Source organism: Musca autumnalis, unplaced genomic scaffold (genome assembly GCF_047663935.1).
Source record: "Musca autumnalis isolate F117 unplaced genomic scaffold, ASM4766393v1 scaffold_4, whole genome shotgun sequence".
Taxonomy (NCBI): Eukaryota; Metazoa; Arthropoda; class Insecta; order Diptera; family Muscidae; genus Musca; species Musca autumnalis.
In genome coordinates, this window is record NW_027411977.1 from 135,027,628 (window position 1) to 135,052,340 (window position 24,713).

General features: G+C 40.1%; 1 protein-coding gene across 2 annotated transcripts in view; it reads right to left on the reverse strand.

The window, feature by feature from the left end:
- Window positions 1-1,253: 1,253 nt before the first annotated feature.
- Window positions 1,254-24,713, reverse strand: part of teq (Tequila) — a 55,920-nt gene continuing 32,460 nt past the window's right edge. For both annotated transcript variants that reach the window (XM_073985946.1, XM_073985947.1), the window contains 9 exons: window positions 23,641-24,186; window positions 23,346-23,570; window positions 18,214-20,180; window positions 11,017-11,137; window positions 10,565-10,956; window positions 10,340-10,495; window positions 1,868-2,669; window positions 1,624-1,800; window positions 1,254-1,548 (listed from right to left, as the gene is read on the reverse strand). In XM_073985946.1, the coding sequence (XP_073842047.1) occupies window positions 1,406-1,548; window positions 1,624-1,800; window positions 1,868-2,669; window positions 10,340-10,495; window positions 10,565-10,956; window positions 11,017-11,137; window positions 18,214-20,180; window positions 23,346-23,570; window positions 23,641-24,186 (4,529 nt within the window). In that variant the 3' untranslated portion in view covers window positions 1,254-1,405. The remainder of the gene's footprint in view (window positions 1,549-1,623; window positions 1,801-1,867; window positions 2,670-10,339; window positions 10,496-10,564; window positions 10,957-11,016; window positions 11,138-18,213; window positions 20,181-23,345; window positions 23,571-23,640; window positions 24,187-24,713) is intronic.

Genomic DNA, 24,713 nt, shown 5'->3' on the forward strand with positions numbered 1-24,713 from the left:
GTACCAAGTTTACACATAAAGCCATTGTCTCCCAAAAGGTAAGGGAAGCTACTCCACCTCTTTAACGGCAAACCTTGAGCTTTTGCTGCAAAATTCATGAAAATTGGTTCAGTAGCATTGTAGATATAACATATTTAAAAAAAAACAGTCGTGGTCGGGTCTTTAGATCCTAAACAAGTACCTGGATTTTAATCTACAATCCAGGTACTTCTTTAGGACCGAAATTTTTAAACCGATACATTCGTAATATTTGCAAATATAGCGTTTTTTAAATATCGCATAGGGGAGGTACCTCGCCCCCTCTGGAATTCAATAAAATATGTAGCCTGTTTCTGGGGCCATCCCAGTACATTCCCTGACAATTTCAAGAAAATCGTTTCAGTAGTTTTGTAGATGTAACATATTTTAAAAAGTGGGCGTGGTCAAGTTTTTGGGTCCCAAATAAGTAGGTTAGGTCGGAGACAATTGTCCCGCAAATTAATTTAAAAATTGTAGAAAAGATAAAAATTGAAAATTGAAAAAAGTGGGCGTGGTCAAATTTTCTTTTCACAAAAACCTAAGTCGGGTTATGGCGAACATTTCACAAAAAGAATTATTCAAATCGGTCCAGCCGTTCTGAACTGATGCCAGTTTGCGAATTCTGATAGGATGAAACTCGGATTCATCGATTGTAAAACCTTTTTGGTTTTTACCATATACCCCCGTTAGCCTAAAGACTGAGGAAAATTTCAGCCAATTTGGACCCAATTTGGACTTCGAAACTCTGGTTACAACAACAACGGCTGAGTCAATAAACTATATTGTATCAGGCCGTATACCTGAAACAAGTAAAGTGGCTCTATGCGAAGTCTTAATACAGACAGATGCCCGCTGGAAATGCCGCAATTAATAATGTAGTTTAATATAAGATCCTCCAGATTCTGAACTGGTTTAAGTGAATTTTCATAAGGACATGAGACGAGTTTTTGTATTTTTCCTCTTGTCAACCCAACCTAACATATACTATGTATAATGCCTTCTGGGAATCCCATCAATGTCTTCCAGAATAAAAAAAAATAAGTTACGGTAAGGACCCTAATGATGTAAAGAAGGGTTCTACTTTGCAGAAGAAGTCCTTAAAAAGCAATCCTAGAAGACAGGAATTGTGATGTTGATGCCGTAAACTAGAAGTTGCCGAAAAAACTTCCCATTGCATATGACATATACCGTAGATGTCCCCTATCCCCTATGAATAAATGATTATGGAAATATTGTTTTATTTTTTATATTACAAAATCAACTATTTATTATTATTTAACTAATAAAAGTAAAAAAAAAACTACAACAATATAACTTCGAGTTTAAACAAATCTAAAAGAAATTATCAACATTCGAGTCCGATACATATATGCACATTAAAGAAAAACTAAAGTTTTCCTTGTTGTATCATTAGATTGATTTTCTCATATATCCAATCAATGTATTTCTCAACACGAACATAAACGCCAGGATGATTGGCATAGCCACAATGTTGGCCCCATGAAATTATGCCATACAAAGTTTCACCACCTAAGAAGGAAAGAAACAAAAAAGCCAAAAAATTACAACTCAAACTAAATACAATTTTATTTTCAAAACACATACCATCATCGGAACACACCAAGGGTCCACCAGAATCACCATCACAAGCATCAACATTCTCATCAAGAAAACCGGCGCAGAACATACCCTCACTCATGGCATTGCCGTAGACATTTTTGCGGCGACAGACATCATCAGCCAATATGGGCACTTCAGCTGCTCTTAGAATATTGGAAGGCGCTGTCGAAAAAAAAAACAAACAATTATTTGGCCATGTTTTCTTAAAAATTTGCCATTAAATACTCACTTGATGTTCCCGATTTAATGGAACCCCACCCAGATATGGTACATTTACGATTGGCTTGCAATTGCGACCCCTTTTCAGGCAAACAAATCGGCTGAACATAATCGTTGAAACGTAATCCGTTCTTGAGCAAAATCAATGCAATATCGTTGTTCATGTGTTTCTCTTCACGGAACCGTTCATGAATGTACCAATTTTCAATGTTCGAATCGACTTCTGACGACTCAGCGATGTTGGCATAATGATCTCCCACACGCACGAAATATGAACCCTTCGGATAACCGGCCAAACAATGGGCAGCTGTTAAAATTAGTTTTTTCGAAATGATAACAGCACCACACCAATGACTGGATATACCACCACGACCACGTGTACGTATGGTTGCCTGCCATGGATGTCTGCCTCGTTTGGCAATGCTGCCATTTATAACTCTCTCCTCCGGATGGGCATATTCATCGACAAGATTCATTTTGAAGTGGCCACATTGTCTTGGTTGATGTACAGCTTTACTGGATCTCTGCCATAGACCTTGATATTTTCCCAAGTCGTCTAATTCGGATAATTCATATTCTGAATGGATATCTTTGCTCAGAGTTGTGGCCGCAGTGGTGGTTGTAACTGGTCGTATAATAGTGGGTTTTGGACCGGCAGTACATTTTATACCAACATCTTCGGTGTGCTGACAATTATTTTCACCCCATGTCCAGTGGTTACACTTGTCAAGGGTAGTCTCATTTCCCATGCATGAAACTTGATCCAGCCAAATTGGCCCACTACCAGGTCCATAGATATTTTTAGCTACTTGCTGTTGATGAAATTACAAAAAAAACTTCATAACAAACCTGTCTTCGTTTTTTAATTAATCAAAAAAATTAGAATGGAAAATTAGGAGAATTGTTTTTTGGAATAGGTACACGGTGCTCTTGAAACAATTTTAAATGGAAGGTGCTTACACCTCGGAAGTTTTTGCGGATTCTGAAACTACAATTTTCATAGATGAGAACAATCAAAAAACAAAAAAAATCGCCGGAGCGCTTTTTAAATAAATCGCGATTTAAGTTGACATTTTTAGGGGTTGTTTAGGTTTTCGCGATTTTGCTTAGAAACCGCATTTCCTATCATAATGGAACTAAAACAAATATTGTAGCTATGAAAATTCTCTACAAGATCGACCTTTATGGTATTTTTCGTAGTTTTTACCATTTTTGAGATATAGAAGTTCAACTTGGGACAATGCACTGACTGTATCGCCCCCTTATAAAACAATGTCATGTAGGGTGCGCCTTAACTAACTTTTGATGAAAACCGCTTACACAGGGAAAGTTTTTGTGAATTCTGAATCAGCAGTGTTCATAGATGAGAAAAATCCAAAAACAAGAAAAAATCGCTGTAGGGATTTTTAAATAAATCGCGGTCAAAATTCACATTTTTAGGTGTTTTTTAGGTTTTTACGATTTTGCTTGAAAACCGCAAGTCCAATCGAAATGGAGCTAAAGAAAATGTTGTAGCTGTCAAAATTCTCTAGAGGATTGACGTTTTCATTTGTTCCCAGCTTGTGCCATTTTTGAGATAAGGATGCTCAGTTTACATTTTTAGTTTTTTTTTGTTAGGGTTTCGCGAATTTGCTTGAATACGGTAAGTCGTATCGACATGTGACCTGAGAAAATCTTAAAGCTGTGAAAATTCTCTACAAGACTGGCTTAAGTAACTTATCCTTAGTTGTAAAATTTTTTAGATATATAAGTTTAAGTTGGGAATTTGCAGTCATGACATTGTTTTATAAGGGGCGATACAGAATTGAATTGAATTTGAATTGTCCCAATTTGAACTTCTATATCTCAAAAACGGTAAAACCGACGAGAATACCATAAAGGAAAATCTTGTAGAGAATTTTCATATCTACAACATTTGTTTTAGTCCCATTTTGATAGGAAATGTGGTTTCTAAGCAAAATCGCGAAAACCTAAACAACCCCTAAAAATGTCAACTTAAATCGCGATTTATTTAAAAAGCGCTCCGGCGATTTTTTTTGTTTTTTGATTGTTCTCATCTATAAACATTGTAGTTTCAGAATCCGCAAAAATTTCTGAGGTGTAAGCACCTTCCATTTAAAATTGTTTCAAGAGCACCGTGGGTAATGATTGTAGCATTACTTGTCAGCTCTAGAAGTAATTAGTCTATACCGCTAATCAAAATTAAAAGGTTCGTTACAAAACATGAACTCAAATTCTGCATCTCGACTCCGCTTTGGAGTACAAACCACGACAGTGGCCCCGACTACAGTAGTTTGGTTCAGAATCCTGAAAATGTATATCAAAATATACCCAGTCAAATTTTAGGGCATTAAGGTTGTCGCATACGCGGATGATGTAGTTTTACTAATAACTGGCAAATTCTTGTCCACTATTTCGGAGCTTATGCAAGGAGCCTTATCAAAGCTGTCTCGTTGGGCCACCACAAATGGCCTTGGTGTAAATCCAACGAAAACAGAACTGGTATTGTTCACCAGAAAGCGTAAGCTTGGCGACTTCATACCACCAACATTGGATGGAGTGCAGTTGCATCTATCTCCTGAGGCCAAATACCTAGGTACAATCCTGGATTCTCAACTGAGATGGAAAAGGAACGTCGAGGAACGGACGAAGAGAGGTATGATCGCACTCTATTCATGTAAGAATTCGATTGGGAAAAGTTGGGGTCTAAATCCAGCTATTATACACTGGTTGTATAATACTGTGGTGAGACCCATCCTATCCTACGGATGTCTTGTCTGGTGGCATGCGCTTCGACACAAGTCGAACTCGGGCAGCATAGACAAGGTGCAAAGGGCAGCCTCGATCCTGATAACTGGAGCTTTTAGAAGTACACCACAAGCAGCTCTGAACGCGATGCTAAACCTCTTGCCCACGAGAATCAGCATCAAAGGTCAAGCAGCACGTAGTGCTCTAAGGCTACATGAATTGAATCGTTGGCGTGACAGCACCTATGGTCATGCATGCATTCTTCGAGAGCTAGGGCCAAACCTTGGCTTAAATCAGCAGGGGAAGTTCAGCGACTACTTATCACCAATCCATAGATTTGATGATTTTGAGGTCGTTATCCCTAGTAGAGATGACTGGATCCGTGGTAACCCTCCTCTGGACGGTCTGGCTTTCTATACAGACGGTTCCAAGATGGAAGAAGGTACCGGAGCTGGTGTCTACTGCGAAAAGCTTTGCCTCGAGTACTCCTATAGGTTGAACAGCGACTGTAGCGTTTTCCAAGCAGAAATCTTCGCGATCAAAATGGCCGCAGAGTTGATAAAAAGTCTGGATGCTGAAATCTTTGAACCGGTGACTATCTTCGTTGATAGTCAGCCGGCTCTTAAAGCCATCAAATCCCCCAATATCAAGTCTGAGGCCGTTCTTGAGTGTAGAACTGCTTTGGCGAACCTAACTAACGCTGTCCGACTCTGCTGGGTACCGGGTCACTGTGACATTGTGGGAAACGAGAAGGCAGATGAATTGGCAAGACACGGATCTCAATCAACAAGTCAAGCTATCACTGTTTCTATTAAACCACCCATATGTCACGTTTTTCGGAAGGTGGAGACGTTCTTTGAAGAACAGGCCAAGGAACTATGGCATAATGAACCAAGGTGCAACGTGTCAAGGGCCATTTGGCCGAATCTTTCAACAAAGAGAACAACTTCGCTTTTAAGTCTGAGTAAATCAGAAATCAGGGTATTGACGGGAGTCATTACCGGCCATTGCTACATCCGAGCTTTTATCGGCAAATGGCAGGATGATGGCGTGGACTATTGCAGGCTCTGTGAAGATGAGGAGGAAACGGAGACGATCGAGCATATTCTATGTCGTTGCCCGATGTTAACTCGAAAGCGGTATAGACTAACAGGAGTACGCTTTCCTCCAAGCTTAAGCTTCTACTCAAACATGGAACCAACAATCATAAACAACATCATTAAAAATCTGAAGTGGCTGGGACGGCGCGACCCATAAGCGTAACTACTTCTCTGACAGTTTTTTCCACCATCGCCAAAAAACCACCCTCTCTGTCTTTATTACATCTTCATTATTTCTTATAATTAATTCATTTATTATTATTCTCCAAACCACACCCCCCTTTTTTTTCTTTATTCTTCTCTCTTTTCTCTTCTCTTTTCAGGTAATTCTGAACCTCCTTTTTCTTTATGGATGATCACAATGGACCGAAAGGTCTCCGAGTGGCGTAGTCAATATACATATATATTGACTACACATCCCCAAACCTAACCTAACCTAAGCAGGAACTGCACCGACTACATTTTGTTATGCTGATGCACCGGTAAAATCTTCCGTCTCCCCATGAAGATGAACCACTGGTGTCATGAGGAGGTCCTCAAGGCGGCATTGTGGCACTTTTGAATATTCTTCCACCGCGTAGCTAGAATTTTTAATTATCAAACTGACTCTGCATAGCTTACCACAAACAAGCCTATTGCTTTGTATGATTGTATGAAGTCAGCAAGGTTTCTTTGTCAGCACCCCAAGTGTTGCCGGCCAGCGACTTGCGTATCTTGTACCTACTTCTGACTGTGCAAAACATGGAGGTATCAATTTGCTCGCCCAGGGCTGTGCCCCTCTGGTCATTACCTTGGACGAACTACCGAAACTCATGATGGGCATTTAAGTCCCCTAGCACCAGACGGTTATTGCCCTCTAAAAGCTAGGCATACTGGTGATTAAGCTGTAACCATCGTAACGTTCCAAGCTACTGGTGATGGTGAACATTGTTTCTTGGATCGCGGTGACCATGTAGTTTTTTCGACAACTTGTAGTGTTCGATGTTGTGTTTGTTGTTGGGAAAACTGCGGGGTCGTTTCGTATTCCGGCGACGAAGAATCGGCCGACGAAGTAGCAGACACGCTAGAATATGTTCTGGCAGCAAGCAGCAACATACTCATCAAAGTAATCCTGTGTGCGACTAAGGCCCGAGAACCCTCGGAAGTGCACATGTGATGTATGTGGATCTGGCAAACGGAACACCGGTGTCATGAGGAGGAACCTTGTTGCAGTTCTCAGGGCGACATTCTGGCAAGTTTGAATATTCTTCCACTGCATAGCGCCAACATTTGCACACAACACTGGCTCCGCATAGCTTACCACAGACCGGTCTACTGTTTTGTAAGAGGTGAACAAAGTTCCACCCAACTGCTGCCGGCCAGAGACTTGAGGAACTTTTTCCTGTTTCTGATCTTGTCGCAAATGTTTGTGGCTTGCACGGACTACTTAAACATTTTATCGAACTTTACACACAGTAGTAGTGGTCGGAATCAGGACACCATCGACCAATATGTCCAATATGTTCAGAGGGAGCCTCATTTGGTGATTAGTATGACAGTGAATTTATCGGCGGAGATTTTAATATTTCTCGGATGGAAGAAGTGCACCAAGCCGGACACCAAGATGGTGCAATCATACATTACGATATCTACAGTATCGGCCAAAACTAAAGCACCCCCTCAGTAAATTTTTTTGAAATGATAATTTTTTTATGAAAACTAAATTATAAATTTATTTTTTATTTTTCTTTTTATTTATTTATATCTTTATAATTGAAAAATACAAAAATAAGGAGACCAGAATTTAATGAACAAAAGTTAAAATTCAAAAAACATTTTAGGTCGCAAATATAAGCGGACAAAACTAAAGCACCCCCCCATTTGAGGTACAGCAAAAACTATTGAAATCAATATTTCGTTGCTTATCTTCTATTCTGGATGACACAATCACGTCTTTTAGGCATAAAGGATACTAAATTATTAATTACTGCAGGCGAAATAATTGATTTTCGGAAAATTTAGCTTAAATCTTCAAAATACTGAAAATCGGAAGGTACCGTTATATGGAGGCTATACCCAAACGTGGACCCAGGTCCACGATTTTTGGTGGATATGTTTTGTGACCACTAAGAACCCTAAGTACCAAATTACAGCTAATTTAGTAGGAAAATGTGGCTTAAATATCCGAAATACCGAAGATCGGGAGGTACCGCTATAAGGAGGCTATACCAAAACATTAGCCGATATTGTTCATATTCATCCAAAAATGATGCTACAGCATCCTTTAGTCAAATACAATACGCTAACGTTTACAAATTAGCAAAAGAACGAATTGCAGAATAACGATAGACGCCGGCCTATTCAGTCGACGACCAGCAAAAAAAGCTTTCATATCGACTAAAAATGAAGGAGCCAGACTTGCATTCGCCAAGAACCATTTGAACTGTTTTCTGATGAATCTATGTTTAATTTAAAGTATTCAGATGTTAAAAGGCTTGGGTAAACGTTAAATCCTAAATATTGCAAATACGCTGTAAAACATGGAGGCGGAAGGTTTTTTGGTGGTCGTCGACTGATTAAGCCGGCGTCTACCGTTCTTTTGCAATTCGTTCTTTTGCTAATTTTTAAACCTAAGGGATTTAGTATTTGACCAGAGAATGCTGTAGCATCGTTTTTGGATGAATGTGAACAATATCTGCTAATGTTTTGGTATAGCCCCCTTATAGCGGTACCTTCCGATCTTCGGTATTTCGGATATTTAAGCCACATTTTCCTACTAAATTAGCTGTAATTTGGTACTTAGGGTTCTTAGTGGTCACAAAACATATCCACCAAAAATCGTGGACCTGGGTCCACGTTTGGGTATAGCCTCCATATAACGGTACCTTCCAATATTCAGTATTTTGAGGATTTAAGCTAAATTTTCCGAAAATCAATTATTTCGCCTTTAGTAATTAATAATTTAGTATCCTTTATGCCTAAAAGATGTGATTGTGTCATCCAGAATGGAGGATAAGCAACGAAATATTGATTTCAATAGTTTTTGCTGTACCTCAAATGGGGGGGTGCTTTAGTTTTGTCCGCTTATATTTGCGACCTAAAATGTTTTTTGAATTTTAACATTTGTTTATTAAACTCTGATCTCCTTATTTTTGTATTTTTCAATTATAAAGATATAAATAAATAAAAAGAAAAATAAAAAATAAATTTATAATTTAGTTTTCATAAAAAAATTATCATTTCAAAAAAATGTACTGAGGGGGTGCTTTAGTTTTGGCCGATACTGTATGTCGTCTGAAGGGTGTGGAATTTCACAAAGGTAGAAGTTAAAAAGTTCCGGAGATATCAATTCGCCTTGGAGAACTACCCGTTAAATTTTTTATTCACTTCAGTGGCGGGTAGCGGGTGCACCCTGCCAACTTTCCATACTTCTGATACAATGTGGGTGGCTAACGGCAAATTGAGGACACTTGTCGCATCTGCTAGTAAATATGGTCTTATCAGATCGAGTGCCATAAAGGATATGTCTGGCGAGCTGTGACAATCTCTTCTTATCCTCATAGGATTGTCTTCGTTCAACGTGCAAATAGTGTAGCTATCGATTTGTACCCCTCTGGTCATTTCTTAGGACGGAATGCCAACGCTTATGATGAACATTGAAGTCCCCCACCATCACACGGCTATTTCCTCCTAAATGCGAACTAATATTAGGCATATAACGCAGGGCACAACCATTCATTGGCGGTATGTTCAATTTAAGCACCTCTACATCTGCAGTCGGACTCTTTACTGCTACCCCACACATTCCATGTACGGATCAATAGAGTAATGCTCAAGCAAGATTGGTCTGCACTGCACTAGTGTATAAGCAAGGCAATTCCTCCTTCTCCAAATTCGACGACGGAGCTAGAGAAACCCTGGGAGATGTTCCGGCCTATCAAGCAGCAACATAACACCAATCACAGTAGTCCTGGAGTCGGTTAAGGCAGAGCAGCAGCTTCCGTACAACCATTACATCTCACCAATGTTGTGATGCGCATCTGTGAAACGGAACATGGCTTGATGTTCTTCCCTATTGCGTGTGTTGCTGCGCCCATGTTCTCAATTTCAAAACTCACATCTGTCCCATTTGCTGGACATTGGAGTTCCGCATTGATTATCTCACGCTGTTAAAACATATGCAAAACTCGCGGAGACACCGATGATGAAAGCTAATAATGGGAAATATTCCACGTCACACACCCATTCAACAAGATAGATCTGATATTGGAATCAAATATTCTACGCTTTTACAGCCTATGCCTGCAAATTGGTGACAACAATCTAATGTTTGTTCTAATGTTTTAGCTTCACTACCATGTCTTTGGGTTAATATCCTAGCATCTGATTTTTGCTGGATTTAAGTTGCAGATCTGTGTATCTCATGTTATCTGGAGGATTTGCGTCAGATTTTCCTAAGCTCTGTTTGACATAAGCAAGCCAAGTAATTAAAAAGCCAAACCAAGTTATTGTATATCTCTTGGGAGAAACGGAGCTGTTATTGAACGTCCTAACATCCGTCCATTACATTTGACTGATATGTTATCAATACTGTCAGCTTTTCCATTTCGTAATGAAATTTTGTAATTTTTTTTCGGTTATCTTTAAATACTTACCGCCTTGCCATAGAATCCCAATGAGTTACACACAACTTGAGCTTCTTTCAAGCCAAAATCATCGTCACACACCGTACCCCATTCACCTCTGTAGAAGATTTCCAAACGTCCCTCATTCTTGGTGCGGCCACCTTCTAAACGATATTCAATGGGTGCCTGAAAATTAAATATGTTATATAACCGTTTTTTGCATTATCACCTCCCCTCCACCATCTTCTATCTTACATTACAAACTTCTGGACTCTCATCGGAACCATCTGTACAATCCGGTGTAACATCACATAAAAATGCCGTAGGTATACATTCCTCAGATTTCGTACACAACCAATAGTTATCGGGACACTTTAATTGCTGGACTTTACATACGACACCAACAACTTCATCAGGGCCACAATTATTAACACCCCAACCCTTGAAGTCACATTCACGCAACGAAGTTTCATTACCCTTACACTCAACCTCGTCCATATTAAAAGCAGCATTTGTATCCGATGGTGGATAATAGGAACTGCCACGCACTTCCATGGCGCCCATTTTAAAACCCAGCTCACGACAAACCACATCGGCATCCTTAAGGCCAAATTTGTCATCACACACGTAACCCCATTTGCCCAAAACTGCAAAGGAGGCATGCATAAATTTTGAATTGAAATGATTTAATTCTGTAAAATACTTACTTTTAACTTCTACACGTCCCTTATTGGAACTTTCACCACCGGTTAGACGTACTTCGTAGCCCAAATGATCACATTGTTCTTCGTCTTTACGATTGCCGCAGTTGTTAACTCCATTGCAAACCTGAAAAGAAGGGGTTTGCATTACATTTCTCAAAACTTCAAGAGGGAATCCTGAGCATAAGCTTTCTTTGGATTGGAATATTTATATATGTATGTATGTAAGTTTGTATTAAGTCGCACATAAGAGAAATATGGGGTATAAAAATAAAATATAGATACACATGTACATATATGGAAACCATGATCCAACTAGATGCTCATCCAGTAAGACCTGTCCTGTTAAAATATATTTGACATCGAACAAAAAGTTACCCGTCACAAGCAAGCATGTCCCACAAATAGGTGCCTTGACATCCCTGGTAAGGGAGGAGGTGACATAGAAGCTTAGGAAGCGATTAAACTTGGCCCAAACACCAGAGACTTGGAACGACTCTGACGGCAACATCAAAGTAACCACCACCGTTGTGGAAAACCCCAATAAAGAGGATTTCCACCGTCATTTTCTTATCCAAGGTAGCCAAAAAGCACAACAGGGATGAACTGGGTTATGCGCCACCACACCATCTACTGGTGTCGACCACCGCATAACCCAAAAATCACGAGGAAACCAGGAAGATGGTAAACGACAAACTGTTGGATAACATCCTTGAAGGAACCTCCTAATGTACCAATTGGGGCCATACGCGAACCCTGGAGCACTACCTGGACGACTTGGCTTAAACGGTGATCGACACTAATAGAGGGTGTTAGAAAACAAAATGAGACCTTGGAGGTAAATATATGGAAAGTCTTCCACAAGGAGGAGAAAGAGGATGGCACTCTCCTTTTGGTGGATCTTGACGATCTCTCGCTGACCAGTTTAAAAAAAGAGAAAAGGGCATGGGGCAATACGTCTCAAATGCAGTCCACTTCGTTCTCACAATACAAAGCAGCGAGACCCGACCAGATTTTCCTGGTCCTACTTCTAAAGGAAGTGAATTGTATTTCGTCCAATCTGTTCGGAATGTTCAGAGCCTAATTGAAATTTGCGTATTCTGCCATAACCTGGCAAGAGACAATGGTAGTTCTTATTCCCAAATCCGGTAAGGTTCCTGTCTGCATCGACATAAAAGGTGCTTTAAACAACGTATGCACTGATATGCTGATCCGATCCTTAAACGAGTTTCAGATTAATCGGCCTACATAACGTAATAGTAAGAGATAAAGTTGGTCAAGGAACGCCACAGGGGGAATCTTAAAAAAACAGGAGAAACTCCCATCGAGACCCCTAAAGAAGTGACGATGGGAGAACCCTCTTGTTCGAAAAAGAGGACATCTTCATCCAATGCGGCTGAATCGAGTCCTTTAAAATGGCTGAGAATAAACCAAAAAAACAAAAAAGACATCCAAATACTCCGGTACTGTTACACTTAACTGTTCATCTGCCTCAACTCCAAAACACCGCAAAAGTATGATGGATGTGAATCAGCTGATGAGCAAAGAAACACCATCTCAGTCAGGTGCAAACGCGAGCAGGTGGAGCAATGGAGGGTCTGTGGCAGCGTTAATTGCTTCAAAGGTCGCCGATCTACAGTCGAACAATCCAAAACCACAACCTGTGATTTTAAAGAGGATGCGGTCGTCCGAGGAGCAGTCTCTTGCCACGAAGAAGTTGACAACGTCACGGCCATTCCATTCTCCAACATCGTATATTTCGGTGACAAGAAAGTGAGAGAAGATCGTTGCTGAATAGACCAAAATCTCTTCAATAAGTGCACCTTCTTCTTCTTCGAAACCTCGTACGTCGACAAGGCTGATATCAATGTGCACATCAGCCATTGTCATTGGTTGCTAGTGGAAGGTCATCTTAGTGACATTCTAATCTCTGACGAGGCTGACCAGAGAAATGTACCGCTTGGCTAGGCTTTACAACGAAGACATGGTGATTAGCTGTCAGAATAAGGAATCAGCTGATTTTCTTATTCAGACAGTTAAGGACATTGTCTGTGGAATGGTGACTCCATTATGGGTTACTCCTACTTAAATGAAGTTGGAACAAATACTGAAGTTAGTCGAGAAACAGAACGTCGTCTTCAGATGGAATAGTGGAGAATTCTTAATTCCTTTCCGAAGAACAACGGTCTTGTCATCAAGTTTGCCATCGACAAGTCTGCTGAGGACTATCTAGGAAGTCGAGAGGGTGCTTAACTTCCGGCTAGGAAGATTATGCTCTCGAATCCATCCAAAGCACCAATAGGAAGGAAGCAGAAAAGCTTTGCTTTGTACAGATGAATCTGCATCATTGCAAAACAGCTGTTGCTGAACTGAAGTAAGCCGAGAAACAGAACGTCTTCATGGGACAGTGGAGAATTCTTAACTGCTATCAGAAGAACGACGGTCAAGTCATCACATTTGCCAGCTATAAGTCTGGAGAGCACTATCTACGAAGTCGAGGGGTGCTTAACTTCGGGCTAGAAAGGTTATGCTTGCGAATCTCTCCAAAGCATCAATAGGAAGGTAACAGCAAAATTATAGCTATGTGCAGGTGAATCATTGCAAAGCTGCTGCTGCTGCTGAACTCCTGAAACCCCTTTCGAATTTAGAAATCGACTTTGCTCTATTCCATGAACCTTATTTACACAAAAATATGGTGAGCGGCCTAAAGAACATTAATTTAATACCTCTATCCAATTAAAGTGAAAGAGGCGTCATCAGAGGTGAGTCCATATTCCACTTTATTTTCAAAAACAAATTAAGATGTTAGAAAACGTACTAAAGGGGGAAGTTATCGATATAACCCTCACCAAACTGGACGACTCTGATATAGAGAATTGAAGGGTATCGGAAAAGTGTTCCTTCTCGGACCACCTTATCATCCGGTGATACTTAGAGTAATACACAGTCCTTATAGAAATCAAAGGAGAACGGACTGGGGTAAATTCGGCTTTAAAATTTTACAAAGCAATCGACTTCACACAATCGATGAAGACGATTCCCTAACCAATACTCGCCTGACTTGCTATGAGGATTCCTGTCCAATCAACTATCCTAGCAAGAAATCTCAACCGGTCGGTTTGGTGGTATAAACAAATATCTACTCTTAAAGCCAGCAAGACGAATCTCAGTACGGATTGGGATGCTAACATTGTAGGCATTTCAATAAGTACATACAAGAGTGAAATCAAGTAAGCTAAGTGGAGCTCTTGGTTTAGTTTTAGTGATTCTATGGAGGGAGGCATTACTGTCCATGCTATAAAGTTTGCAAAGGACTGCGTCAATTATGATTATCAAATCAATAAAAAGCACTCTTCAGCCCGACTTGAACGTGATTCTGTATCTCCAACCTCTGGATATCTTGGTCCTTTTAGGTCAATATAGGTCCATGTTTAGGTCCCGATTTTATGTTCTCAGTGGTCACAAAACTTCTCCACCAAAATTTTTCAACATAGGTCCAGGTTTTGGCATAGCCCCCATATGACGGTACCTTCCGATTTTAGGTATTTTGAGGAGTTTAGCTACATGTTGACCGAACAATATGTCATTTGACATTTGAGGTTTCCAGGGTTCACAAAACTTTTCCACGAAAAAAATCTCAAAGTAGGTCCACACTAGCTCACATTTAAAGGAGCCGCACCCGATTGAAAATATTTTTGACAGATTTTGTGACGATATTTAGGCACTTGGGTATGTGTGGTCAACCCTCCCCTAGAAAAAAACAGCCTACTATGAAAAAACGAAAGAAAAGAAAAACAAACCCCTCTAAAGTTGACGAACCCCGCAAACGTTTGAAGGACCATGATCTGCGAATCTGCACCTGGAATGTTCGCACTCTTTATAGAGAAGGTGCAGTCTTCGCATTGGCAGACGTACTTGAAAAGTACAAGGCCGATATTACTGCCATACAGGAAATACGATGGATTGGGAAAGGCGTCACAACAACACCTAAAGGTGACGCACTGTATTATAGCTGCCATGACGTAAAGCATAAGTTTGGTTGCGGATTCGTAGTTAGTCGGAGACTAAAACATCTGGTATCCAACTTCACCCCAGTGAATGAAAGACTTGCTGCAATTCGAATAAAAGCTAAATTCTTCAACATCAGCTTTATTTGCGCTCATGCTCCCACTGAAGAAAAGGACGAACAGACCAAAGATATATTTTACGAGCGCTTAGAAGAAACATATGACCGTTGCCCTGCCCATGACATTAAAATCATTCTAGGCGATTTTAATGCCAAAATTGGAAAGGAGAATATCTTTGGCCCAACAGTCGGGAAATTCAGTCTCCACAGTGAAACATCTGACAATGGTATAAGGCTGATAGACTTTGCAGCTGCAAAAAACATGGTAGTTAGCAGTACCAGATTTAATCATCTCGATATTCATAAGGGCACCTGGCTGTCCCCAGATCAAACAACAAGTAATCAAATTGATCATGTTGTGATAGATGGAAGACATTCATCCAGCGTGTTGGATGTACGATCGTTCCGAGGCGTAAACATTGATTCGGACCATTATCTTGTTGCAGCAAAAGTACGTACCCGTCTAAACGTTGCAAATAAAGCACGAACAGACACAACGCGGTCCCGATAACATAACAACACAATGGCAAAATATTGCCCACTCCATGCAAACAGCCGCAAAATCCATACTTGGATTCCAGAGACCTCCACAAAGGAATTCATGGTATGACCAGGAATGTCGTGCTGCTACCGAAGATAAAAATGCGGCATATAGAGCTACTTTACAATCAGTAGCAACGCGTAGCGCACTAGAGAGATATCGGGAGAAAAGGAGAGAAGAGAAACGTCTTTTCCGCAAGAAAAAGAGAGAAATGGAAAAGCGGGAGTGTGAAAAAATCGAGATGTACAGGAGCAAGAATGAAGTCCGAAAATTCTACCAAAGAGTGAAACATCAAACAGATGGCTTTGGTACAGGCACATCCTCCTGTAGAGACCAGCAAGGTAATCTGGTAACAGATACAGATAGCGTGCTCAGGATATGGAAGGAACATTTTTCCAATCTGCTGGTATCCAATAGTGGCGAAGACGATGATACCGCAGATCCAATCCCAGATGATGGTATAGAATGTATACCACCCGGCCAAGATGAGGTAAAAACAGCAATCAACCGGCTGAAGAATAATAAAGCAGCAGGAGCCGATGGCTTACCAGCCGAGCTGTTTAAAACCGGAGGCGACGAGCTGATAAGGTGTATGCATCAGCTAGTTAGCACCATCTGGCAGGAAGAACGCGTACCCGACGATTGGAACCTGAGCATCCTATGTCCCGTCCACAAGAAAGGAGATAAGACTGTATGCTCCATCTATAGGGGCATAAGTCTTCTCCCTATTGCCTATAAGATAGTGTCAGGGATACTGTGCGAACGACTAAAGCCTATGGTCAACGAGATAATTGGACCATACCAATGTGGCTTTAGACCTGGCAAGTCCACCATTGACCAGATATTTACCCTGCGGCAAATCCTAGAGAAGACCCAAGAGATGCAGATCGACACATTTCACCTTTTTGTCGATTATAAAGCAGCATTCGACAGTCCCCTCCGATCAAAGGTCCTCCCGCAAAGCTCATCCGGCTTTGTAAGATGACTCTAACTGATACTAGGTCCTCAGTTAAAATTGGAAAGAACCTCTCCGAAGAATTTTGTACCAAAAGAGGTTTCAGACAAGGAGACAGCCTTTCGTGTGACCTATTCAACATTTTGCTGGAAAAGGTAATACGAGATGCAAATGTCAAAAGAAATGGCACAATTTACACCAATAGCCACATGTTACTTGCCTATGCTGATGACATAGACATCATGGGACGATCAGTAAAGGAAGTAACTGATACCTTTAGGAAGGTCGAAGCAGAATCTGCGAAAGTGGGTCTGGTGGTAAACGGCGAAAAGACCAAATTGATGGTGTCGACGCGCAAAGCGTCCATAGAGCTCGGACCAACCGTAGAAGTTGGTACCTACAATTTTGAGGTAGTTAAAGACTTCATCTACCTCGGCACTGCCATAAACACAACAAACAACATCAGTTGTGAAATAAGAAGAAGAATTGTATTGGCCAACAGATGCTACTATGGGTTAAGTAAGCAATTTAAAAACAAAGCCACATCTCGTCAAACAAAAATAACACTATACAAAACGCTGATACTACCCGTGCTAATGTATGGCTCCGAAGCATGGGTACTTGCGCAAGCAGATAAGGCAGTGCTTGGTGTGTTTGAGAGGAAAATTCTTCGAAAGATCTACGGGCCGATTTGCGTTGACGGTGAATATCGACGTCGTATGAACCACGAGCTATATAAGCTATACAAAGACATGCATATAGTTAAACGTATCGAGATGCAACGATTGCGTTGGCTAGGCCATATCATGAGAATGAGCGATGATGAACCCGCTAAAAAGGCGTATGAATACATGCCACATGGCGGTGCACGCAGAATCGGCAGGCCTAAGCTTCGATGGAGCACACAAGTGGATGAAGAAATGGAAAGGCGCGGTATTCCAAAAAGTCAAGCGAAAAACAGAGAGGAATGGAGATCTTTTCTTAGTTCGGTCTATGGAACAAATGTTCTGTAATGGGCCAACTAAGTAAGTAAGTAAGGGTATGTGTGGTCAAAAATATCTCCACCTAATATTTTGAACAGAAAAGAAAACTAACTAATATTTTATGTTATTTGATCAAAAAGGAAGCGGAGCAAGAAAGCCAGTCGCTTATGTGCCTAGGCATGTAAAGGCCTGCGAACACTTAAACCTAAATTTCATCTACGATTTTACTTAGAGTATGACTGAGTCAGTCGTATTATCATTTAGTTATATCTGATTTTATTTTATACTTCCTGATTACAATCCACATTGGTCCCATTGAAATATTTTTAAAACTACGGCGTAGCCAGGGGTGACTCTGAGGATCCGACATTTCTTTGTATACCTTGAGGCATCGGTACGTAAGCAGCATGACATTCTTGCTTAAGTAATTTATTGGAAAAGAATAAAGAACAGCACAACCGAATCCAAACTACGGGGAACATAGTTTGAAAAGTTTCCTTTTAGTCTTCTACCAGAAATAACGTAAGCATCCGCATATGTACCGAGACCTTAAAACCTAAACTTTCTTATCACTTCGATATTTGAATTATAAACTTACCTCATGCTGAGCAATGCATTTGCCATTTCCACAATTAAAAGGACAGCTGTTGTCATTGATTCTGACATCAATGCCCGCCGATTCGAGGGGAGCATCAAAGGGATTCGGTAAATTGGGATGTTTTTCATGGAATTCACGTGAATGTTGATGGTGTTTGGAAGAGCTGGGAGTATGCTGATGATGTTTATGCCAATTGTTTTGATCATGATCATGAGAGTTAGTAGAACGCTGAGATTCTACGGTGGTATGTTGAAAATCGAAAAAGGTACCCGATTTATGGGCACCCGGTTGGACAGAGTTTGTCGTAACTAAACTATGCTGTTCACCTGCAATAATAAGTTCAACATCGTCTTGAGGTGTAGTTGTTAGATAGGATGGAGGTGTACTAACACTATTGGCATGCAATGGATTGTGAGTGCTTGTGGTGGTGGTCTGTTCTGGACGCCTATCTACGGGGGCAACTAAATTCATTATATGAGATTCCGCTTTAGCGGCAATATCCTCATCAACAGAACCACTGGCATTTAAATAGGGTCTAAGCATAAGTTGTAAGGCCTCTTTAAGGGGCAGATTTTCGGGATTTATGGAATCTTCTTCATGTTCCGAGGGAGAATTGGGTTTTTTGGAAATTTCCAAACGATTGGTGGGCTTAATTGCCGATTGTTGGGGAATTTTACGACCTACCGCCGTCCTTGAGGCATTACGAGAATGTGCTACCTCCGAATAGGGGGAACTGTAATGTGGTTGATTGGGAAATGTTTGTATTGTGGCATTCGATAACTTCGGATAGTTATGAATTAGGCTGGGAATGGGTGTGGTTGTTTTAGAGGGTGGAGGAATTTGAGTTTTCCGATCAGGAATAGATACAACATTGCGTGGGGTAGTGGAATCAGAAAATGGTGGTTGCAAGCCCCCAAATAAATTCGTTTCATGAACAGTTACAACTTTACGAGAACCCGAAGGCAGTGGTTCCAATTGATTGCTATCGTACCCAGGCCAAAGTTGTCCTGGATAATCATCAATGTTTATTGTTGTAACAACAGGGTCTGTTTCGGTTAGTGGTCTTTGTCCCTTATCAAGGGGAGAATAATTGGGAGGCATAAGATGAGTTATGGGAATATCAACACCAGGACTCGAGGGTGTTGCGGTACTAGTCGGATAATTGGATGGCTGTTTATTGTCGGGCAAAGGATACCATGAACCTTGAGGTTCTTTTCTAAATGGAGGCATTAACTTATCCACAGGTTGTGTGGGTTCTTGCAGTGGGGGCATCAAATGGGTAATTATCGGAACTTGAGGATAACCATTCGAAACAATTGGTGTCCAAGTATTTCCCGGTGGTGGCATGAAATGTATGGTTCGAGTAAAATTTTGACGATTAAAATTTGGTGTGAGTGGATGAACGGATTGATAGGTGTTTTGAGGTATGGGATATTGAGGGGCATAAGGTTGACTATTGCCAAAGGGATATTGAGGGGCATGAGCTTGACTATTGCCAAAGACCTCTTCCGAGGCTTCTTGTGATCCTATAGGCTGTGCATAGACAACAGTCGACGTGGTGCCAGTTGTACTTCCAGTGCCTGGTAATGGTGCTAATGGTGATGTTTTAAAGGTATGTTGATTATAATTACTGTCGGGTCGCAGGGATCCTTCTTCGTAAATAACCGTGTGTGTGGGTGTTTGTTTGTCCACATTAATGGCAGTACCAGACCAAACATTGGTGGTGACAGGTCTATTTGGAACGGGTTGCCAGCCAGTTGTTTGCTGATCATAAGAAGAAACTTGAGGTCGTGGTATATTCATATTGGTCCAACGATCACCACCACCTCCAGTTCCTTGATGGGTTGTTGTGTGCGTTTGTGTGTATGTGGTGGATGGAGGCTGAGGTTGATGTTGAGTTACTGTTGTGTGTGACCATTGTTTGTTGTTGCTATGGCCATAGGGTGTGGAGCCTTGATTATTGAAACCTTGAAAGAGAAATGTGGTTGGCTGAATATTTGTGGCAACACATTTTCTTCATTATTTGACTTAAGTGGGAGACCGTGCCGAATTTTTATACCCTCCACCATAAAATATTTTTAACAAAAATGAAAGAATTAGTTTCCTTTCCTCTTCACAATTATAGGCGCAAAACTTTTTCGACCGCGGATACCTCAAATGCCTAAATATCTAATCTAAAACATGTGTTCAACTGGGTGGTACCATTATATCGGGTATTTATCAAAGTGTTGTGAAAAAGTTCTGTAAGTGCAAAGAACCTCAAATGTCAAATAACGGGTTGTTCGGTTAAAAATTTTAGCTAAAATCATCAAAATACCGAAAATCGGAAGATGCCGTTATATGGGGGCTATACCAAAACATGGACAGACGTTGACGATTTTTTGTGGAGAAGTTTCGTGACCACTGAGAACCTCAAATGTCACATTGAAGCTAGTTGTAGCTAAAACTCTTAAATTACCGAAAATCGCGAGATACGGTTATATGGGACCTAATACCAAAATATAGACCTATATAAACAATTTTTGGTAGAAAAATGCTCTGACCGCTAAGAACCTCAAATGACAAATTACAGCAAGTTTTGTTAAAAATTGTGGCTAAAATCCCCAAAATACCGAAAAGCGGGAGGTGCACTTATATGGGGGCTATACCAAAACATGGACCTATGATGACGATTTTTGGTCGAGAAGTTTCGTGACCACTGAGAAACTCAAATATCAAATTACAGCTAGTTCGGTTTAAAATTGTAGCTAAAATCCTCAAAATTCGGGAAGTTCCGTTATATGCGGCCCTATACCAAAACATAGACCAACGTTGACGGTTTTTGAGCAGAAGTTTCGTGATCACTGAGAACCTTAAATGCCAAATTACAGCTAGTTCGGGTAAAATTTTTAGCTAAAACCCTTAAAATTGCGAAAATCCGGAGGTACCGTTATATGAGGGCTATAACAAAACATGGACCTATGTAAACAATTTTTAACGAAGAAATTTCGTGAGTACTTAGAACCTCAAATGTCAAATTATAGCTACTTCTGCTAAAATTTTTAGGTAAAATCCTTAAAATACCGAAAATCGGGAGGTACTGCTATATGGGGGCTACACCAAAACATGGACCTATGGTGAAGATGTTTTGTGCCCACTGAGAACCTCATATGTCAAATTACAGCTAGTGCTATAAAAAATTGTAACTAAAACTCTTAAAACACCGAAAATCGGGAGATACTGTTATATGGGGCCTATACCAAAACATGGACCTACGAGGGCAGTTCGTAAACTTCTTAGCCTAGCACAAAAAGCGCGGTATAAACAGAAAAAAGTTAAGTGTTTTGGAAACTTCCATCTCTGTTATGAAAACATGTTAAATTTTGTTTCAATCTGGCAACTCCTTCATATAGAAACAGGTGTTCAAAAAAGACGCATCCGCAAATTTTTTACAATGGAAAAATTAGAAATTCCTGCTGTCATTAAATATTTACATAAAAAAGGTTTATCGGGACAAGAAATTCATAATGATATGGTGAATGTGTTAGGTGAAAGTGCTCCTTCATATGCAACAGTAAAAAATTGGGTTGCTGAATTTAAAAGTGGTCGTACAAGCATTGAAGATGAACTACGTAGTGGACGCCCAAAAACAGCAACAACAATAGAAATTGCAGCCAAAGTGCATGATATGGTATTAAATGATCGACGAATAAAAGTGCGTGAAATTGCTAATATCATGGGCATCTCAAATGATCGAGTCCATTTAATTTGGCATGAAGAACTACAGATGAAAAAGCTTTCTGCAAGATGGGTGCCGCATTTGTTAACAGTCGATCAAAAACGCATAAGAATGAACATTTCTCAAGCTTATTTGGATCGTTTTAAGCGAAATAAAATGGATTTTAAGCGTCGTTTCATAACTGTTGATGAGACATGGATCCACCACTATACTCCAGAGACAAAAGAACAATCCAAACAATGGACTGAAGCTGGAGGAAGTGCCCCAAGGAAGGCAAAAACAATTCAATCGGCTGGTAAGGTTATGGCAACGGTTTTTTGGGACTTCAAATTTATTTGATTGACTACCGCAAAACGGTAAAGCAATAAATTCAGAGTACTATTGCAACCTTTTGGATCAATTAAATGTACAAATTCGAGAAAAACGTCCTGGCTTACAACACAAACAAATAATTTTTCATCAAGACAACGCACCAGCGCACAAGAGTGTTTTAACAATGGCTAAAATCAACGAATTCAAGTACGAGTTGCTTGACCACCCACCTTATTCTCCTGAATTAGCTCCCAGTGACTTTTACTTGTTCCCAAATCTAAAAAAAATTCCTTGCTGGCAAGCGTTTTACCTCAAATGAAGATGCAATTACAGCTGTAAACCACTATTTTGAAGACCTTGAGGGAAACTTTTTTAATCAAGGGATAGAATTGCTAGAAAAGCGTTGGACTAAGTGTATTGAAGTTTCAGGAGATTATATTGAAAAATAAAAATATTTTTGAAAAACTAACTATTCTCTTTCATTGATAGGCTAAGAAGTTTCCGAACCGCCCTCGTATATAAACAATTTTTGGCGGAGAAGTGCTGTGACCACTAAGAAACTCAAATGTCAAACAAGTTTCGTTAAAAATTATAGCTAAAATCCTCAAAATACTGAAAATTCGAAGGTACCGTTATATGGGGGCTATACCAAAACATGGACCTATGTTGACAATTTTTGGTTGAGATGTGGTGGAACCACTAAGAAGTTTAAATGTCAAATTACAGCTAGTTTGGTTAGAACGTTAAGAATTAAAAAATAAATAACAAATAATAAACATTGTAGCTACAATCCTCCAAAAAATATCGAAAATCGGTAGGTACCCTTATATGAGGGGCTATATCAGAACGTGGGCCGAGATAGCCCATCTTCGAACTTGACCTGCCTATGGCAAAAAGAAACTCTGGCGCAAAAATATTGGGTTCTAGCTCAATTATTGTGCACGCTAGAAAGATTACAACAGACGGCATTGCTATATCGACTCAGAATTGTATCCTGATCGCAAATTATTACTTCAATGCGCTACTGTAGTGGAGGGTATAAAAATGGATATATCATGTTCACACATTCCTCACTCTCTTCCTCTCTCTCTCCCTCACTTACCTTGAGTATAAGAGTAATCATAATTGCTGGTATAAACACCATTATTGCAACGATCCGTATTGGCAACATTCCTTTCGAGATCACACACTTTACGTGTCACACTGAACACCGTACCGGGACCACAGTCCATAATATGGGTATAGCCATTGGTGCAGCTCAAATATTTATGCCAATCATATGGATGCATAAACAAACCCTCTGCACCTGGAGGACAATTAATTTCAGCTGTAAGAAACAAAAAAAAAACAACCACCGAACATTATTAAATTCTTTTCAACTTATTTTCCAAACTTACGTTGCTGTTTCCCTGTTGTCGTCGTAGTTGTCACTGTTGCCTGTGATGGTGAACAGTCTACTTTATCCATAAAATCACAAACTTCCATTGCTCCATTCCACGCCGTGCCAGGACCACAACTTTGTATGTGGGCCACACCATTAGAACACATCACAAATTTGGTACAATCATAAGGATGTGGATAACGTCCATTGGCATTCGGTGAGGGACAATTGACATCGGAAGTTAATGGTGTATGATATGAACCGGTATTATAATTGTTATTCGTTGTCGCTGTTTTTGTGGTAGTGGTGCTGCCTCTTCCACCTACGTTATAATGCGCCTGACCTTGGCCTTGAGTTTGAGTGTTTACATAAGAGCTGCGATCATATTGTGGTACATCATTTTCAACGTGGCATGAACTTTTTTCAACGCTAAACACCTGACCGGGTGGACAATTTTCAATGGCTATCCGTCCATTGGAACAACGCATAAACTTGTGACAATCCTGTGGATGGGGATATATGCCGAAAGTTCCAGGTCCACAACTGACACCCAGTTCACGATCTGTAAATAATTGCATAAACATACAAATTATATTAAAGCATTTAGCATCGACTCAAAATGCACATAAATCGATTCAATGTGTAATCTTTTAAGCGGTCATCCAAATAACAAATAAATCAAAGCCTTATTTTTATATCCTCAGCCTTAAGACTCGAGACAGAAATTAATATTCGTTATATACTCCGTCTTCATCAGAATTGTGCCTCATTGACACAGTGATATATTTTGTTCTAAAAACTGCAAAACCCCTACATGCACCAACTAAAATCGACACACTATCTAACGAATTATGTGTCCGATATGGCCAAAACTTTTCTTATCATAATAATTCTTCCAAATTTACATCAAGTTCAAAAAAGGACTGTATCGGATAACTTCTTCGGGTACTTCCCTCACAAAAGTTCATTTTTATTTATGTGTAATGTAAGGTCTATTCAAAGATCGTTTTAAAATGTTTACCGAAGGTAATCTTTGTGGTTCGGAATACAAAGATAACTTTTTTTTCTGGGCTAGTTTATTTTTCCTGA